The sequence below is a fragment of the Austrofundulus limnaeus genome, unplaced genomic scaffold (genome assembly GCF_001266775.1).
Source record: "Austrofundulus limnaeus strain Quisiro unplaced genomic scaffold, Austrofundulus_limnaeus-1.0 Scaffold53, whole genome shotgun sequence".
NCBI lineage: Eukaryota > Metazoa > Chordata > Actinopteri > Cyprinodontiformes > Rivulidae > Austrofundulus > Austrofundulus limnaeus.
Genome location: NW_013952455.1, coordinates 1,700,462 through 1,705,106, shown reverse-complemented (window position 1 = coordinate 1,705,106; position 4,645 = coordinate 1,700,462). Strand labels below are relative to the sequence as shown.

The 4,645-nt window shown below is 39.1% G+C and overlaps 1 protein-coding gene across 2 annotated transcripts in view; it reads right to left on the bottom strand.

Moving 5' to 3' along the window:
* engl (endoglin, like) overlaps window positions 1–4,645 on the bottom strand; it is a 21,808-nt gene that overhangs the window by 10,298 nt on the left and 6,865 nt on the right. Inside the window, exons 6-12 of one of the 2 annotated variants that reach the window (XM_014008875.1) lie at window positions 3,506–3,677; window positions 3,280–3,424; window positions 2,648–2,840; window positions 2,139–2,210; window positions 942–1,012; window positions 606–641; window positions 361–516 (exon numbers count right to left, since the gene is read on the bottom strand). In XM_014008875.1, coding sequence (XP_013864329.1) covers window positions 361–516; window positions 606–641; window positions 942–1,012; window positions 2,139–2,210; window positions 2,648–2,840; window positions 3,280–3,424; window positions 3,506–3,677 — 845 coding nt within the window. The remainder of the gene's footprint in view (window positions 1–360; window positions 517–605; window positions 642–941; window positions 1,013–2,138; window positions 2,211–2,647; window positions 2,841–3,279; window positions 3,425–3,505; window positions 3,678–4,645) is intronic. The other variant, XM_014008876.1, reaches the window with a different exon arrangement.

The following is a 4,645-nucleotide window of genomic DNA, read 5'->3' as shown; positions in this document are numbered from 1 at the left end:
GTATCAGAGTTATATATATTTATACTTCTCATTCAAATTAAATTCCCTCTATCTAGGAGGCACAATTTATATGGATAGTGTTTATTTTTTACAAGAACAAGCTGGAATGAAAACAAGCAAAAATGAAATGAAAGTAACAACTTACTTCTTGCCTTTTTTAAAAAATGTAAGGAGTAGAAAGTACAGATAATTGTGTGAAAATGTAAGAAGTAGAAGTAAAAAGTAYGCTGAAAAACAATTACTCAAGTAAAGTACAGATACCCAAAAATTCTACTTAAGTACAGTAAAGAAGTATTTGTACTTAGTTACTTTACAACTGTGGTTGTTTTTGGTTCTTCCTGTGAGCGTTTCGTATCTCACCGTGTTTTTGTACAGCACCCCTCTGGGCTCTTCTACAAACACCGCCTCGGTGCCACAGAACATGACGGGCAGCGCCAGCAGGAAATGGCTCCCATTAGACACGGCCTGGCATTTCTGATCCTGCAGGGTCACAGCAGCAACTGGTACAGACAAACCCTGCAGGAGAGGATGATGTCAGAAAAACTAACTAACTGTCTGAGCAGAGCAACAAAGAGTCCTAGCAAGAAGAACAAGACAAGACAGACCAGCGAACGCAGCCTAGGCCTCCTCTTTACACCCTCCTGTGAACATCACAGATAGACTGCAACAACGTCACACGCAAGAACAAAAACACACCCACGAAAAGGATGAGACTGTTACACCACAGCAACATAGAATAACATGCTAATGTCATATAATGTAACTTTCTCACCCTTCAACATGTGCAATAAACACAACAAGAACACATCGTGAATGTTACACTTTGTCATTTACGCCACAAGACTAAAAACAAACAAAGAATTCAACTACTTTAACATAGTAAAAAAAACAACAACAAAGCAGTGACAGTACCATTACATTTAATTTTAATGAATGAAGACCTGCAGTAGTTGTTGGTCCACTGTCAATCTGAGCAGTCCACCCTCACAGTTCACTGTTAAACTCTCTCTGCCTGGTTTAAAGAGAAAAAAGACAAAGATGCAGCGAGAACATTTATAGCTCTGGGATGGACACAATTATTGCTTAATTATTGCTGAAGAAGGGAACTATGTGAAACTGAAACTACCATTAAGTATGTCAATTCATTCCATGTTCACCTGCCAGCCTCATCTATAGTTCCTATAAAAGGTGTTCAGCCCCCTGGAGATTTTATGCTTTTATTGCTGTCATATATCAATTAATGTAAATGAGCATTTCAGACAAAAAAACATATCATTTTAATGCCAAATCCAGATTTTACAAATACCAATAAAATTAAATATCTAATATTACAGTAAATAAGGGCACAAATATTCACCCCCTTTTCTTTCTTCTTTAATACAAACTTCTTAAGTCTCAAATCTTGCATAACAAAACACTGCATTTTACTAAATTTTTCTTTACAAATCCTCTGAAGCTCAGGATGTGTAAGGATCAGTCTTTCAATTCATGTGACACCTCTCCAGAACATGCATCTTGTTGTCATTAATCATATTTTGTGTAGTTTTTGCTGTTTGCTTCAGGTTATTGTCTTATAAGAAATTTAAACAACTCCCAAGAYGGAGTTCTTCTGCTGACAACCTCAGATTATAAATAAACTGTGTTCTTACAGGCAGATAATACAACAAGAAACAAAGATGTTTGACCAAATACAACTTTTAACAAAATGTTTAATTTGTTATTGCTTCARTCCCCATATGTCCAGGTGACATAACTGAGCACTTTGAAAATGTAGCACAGCCTATTTATTGCATGGTACAGCAATGAAATAATATTGTTTTAAGTAAGATATATTTTCCSTAAATATACTAACATTCATTACTTTAAAATCCAGATTCATTTCTGTTTATTCCAAAAAATCCTCTTAATTCTCATCAATTTCCAATAATTCTCATGAAAATTTCCCACTCTAACAATTCCCAGTGTTATGAAACTGCATTTCTTATCTTTGAATGTTCTTCAAACCTGTTTTTTTCTTCTGCTACTCACCTGTCTGATTAACCCTGTCAGCCAGATACTTTACCAACACTTAGAGTATATGTAAATTTAAAAYAATCTCATTTAATTTCACAGAGCAACATTTCGTTGGAACCGCTAACCTTTTCTTTCATCCAGTGCCGGGTCTAACAACTCTGATCTCCTGTGAAAAATGTGGGCCGAGTGGCTCATGGCTGTTCAAAGAACAATAAGAAAGAAAAAACACATTAAGCATTTTAATAATATATATATTATTAGTCACGGAGTTCCTCAGGGTTTAAAATTTGGACCAATATGATTCCATGAGGTATAGTTAGATAGCACAGGATAAATTTCTACTGTGCTGATGATACTCATTTATATTTATCCATTAAACCTGGCTAATCAAATCACTTAAGACCCCAGGGTAAACCCCAGTATTTAGATGAAGAAAAGGGGATTTACAAAGTACATATTCCATACTCCAGCTAGAAATAAAATCTCTAATCCAGGACATTTGTTCCTACCTAACTAACTAACTAACTAACTAACTGACTGACTGACTAACTAACTACTCATTTTTATGCTTAAGTGTCAACCCAAGAACAAAAACAAAAAATTTGGTTGTCTTGAATGGAAAGAAGAGACTCACCTGTCTTGCCCCCAGTCAGGAGGATCACCAAGCGATTGGCCAGGTTGGCCTCGGTGTAAGAGGTCACCTCGATGTAGCCGCTTTTTTGGGCCCAGAGGAGAAGATCAGGAACAGAAGACAGGTCTGGGTCAAGTGTGCTGGACAGGGTTAGGTCAGGCTCAGGTGGAAAGGGTGGAGACACATCACTGGAGGACTGAGGAGAGAGAGATTAAACAAGTTATCCAAGTAAACAACCTGAGTGCAATCAAGTGTAAAAGATTTCAGCATGTAAAAGAACTAGGACACGGTAAATGTCCTGAACTTATATAGCACTTTATTAAATCCCTACAGACTCCAAAGCACTTTACACCTCAATCATTCACCCATTCAGAAACACATTCACACWCTGCTGCATTGTAGCCAGCTGCCCTGGGRCACACTGACAGAGGCAAGGCTGCCATACACCAGCACCACCAAGCCCTGCGACCACCACCAGCAGGCAAGGTGGGTCAAGTGTCTTGCCCAAGGACACAGTGACTGAGATGGATGGAACGGAGGATYGAACCGGCAACCCAACGGTTATAGGACGACTCTTTCACAGAAGGCAGACACCTGAACTCAAATTCAGTCTTTTGATTAGGAGTTTTCCATACGTGAACAGAGATGTGACCACGGACACCGTGAGCCCTCATAATCCAGCTAACAGGGACTGAGCTGCTGAGAATCAGCACCACCTTCTGCTCCTTTACCGAGACCACCGGGGACACAACAGAGACGATCACCTCCACCTGCCCAGAGCTGAAAGAAGAGAGAAAACAACGGTTACCTTTGGGAGTCTGTACAACAGGACGTGACTAGAGATTCGATTTGAGTTCTCACCTACAGCGCCCTGAGCCTGCTGAACAGAGCTGGATCACATGGACTTCAGGACCACCATCACCTGCTGCGGGACGGCTCCATCCTCGCACCTTTTGCGGCTGCAGGTCTGCGATCATGAAACTGGGACAAGAGAATGAAGATTGCAGCTGACACACAGCAGGCAGGGTGGGATCTGCAATAAAAAGAGAAAACAAGAGATATTTTGAAGTTGAAACTCTGAGTTTAACCTGGAGTTAGATCTCAGGATAACAACAACACAAATGACTTGTGAAAAAAAAAAAGCATTCAGCTCATTAGGACTCATGAGCTAACGGCTAGTCTGAACACAGCTAAAACCAAAGATGATTGTTGTCCTCTTAAAACAAACATATTTTAAATTTTATGGTGTTTTATAAGAATGGGGTTTTATGAACATTAAGGCAATAATTACATTTGTCCCACATGCTTAGTTACATAGTTTTCTCTGGTTATTTCCAAGTGTAAACAACAGCAGCAGCAGTTAGCTGTAGCACTACTGGTGCAGCCAGGGTCACCTCCAGCAGGAATATCAACAATAATCCTACCAGAGTAATCATGTCATGCAAAACTGATGGTGCTGTGAAGGTTTTAATGTGAGCAACTGCATGAACCCATCAACATGATTTTAAAAAAGGGAACTAGACAGGCACATAATGTGGAAGTTGAAGCCAAAGCAGTACAGGAGCATCCAAGCTGGTTGAAATCCAGTGGACCTCTGCAGAGTCGCAGTTCAGAGTTGCTGCCAGTCATTCTCAGATTTTTTTCTTAGATTTTTTATCTAATAAATGTCTGTGAAAATCCCCTGAAATTTAACAAAATTCTCAGTTATCCTACTCTCATTTTGTTCTCCTTGTGACAATATATAATTTTTCACCTTGAGGAGTTGTATCCTTCGCTTTACTGTGCAGTCATTCTCTTCATTGTACTACAAGTAATTCATCACCAACATCGTCGTTGCCAGGAAGATCTGCTGTGAGTTACCTGAAATATTGTTTTTTCCGACGTGCGCACACTGAGCAACAAGAGAGATTAGATTGAGCCATTGGGAAAACAAAGACTTCATATTTACCGGGGGTTTTTTTGTAAATTATTTTAAAAATTAATTATATATGTGTATATATA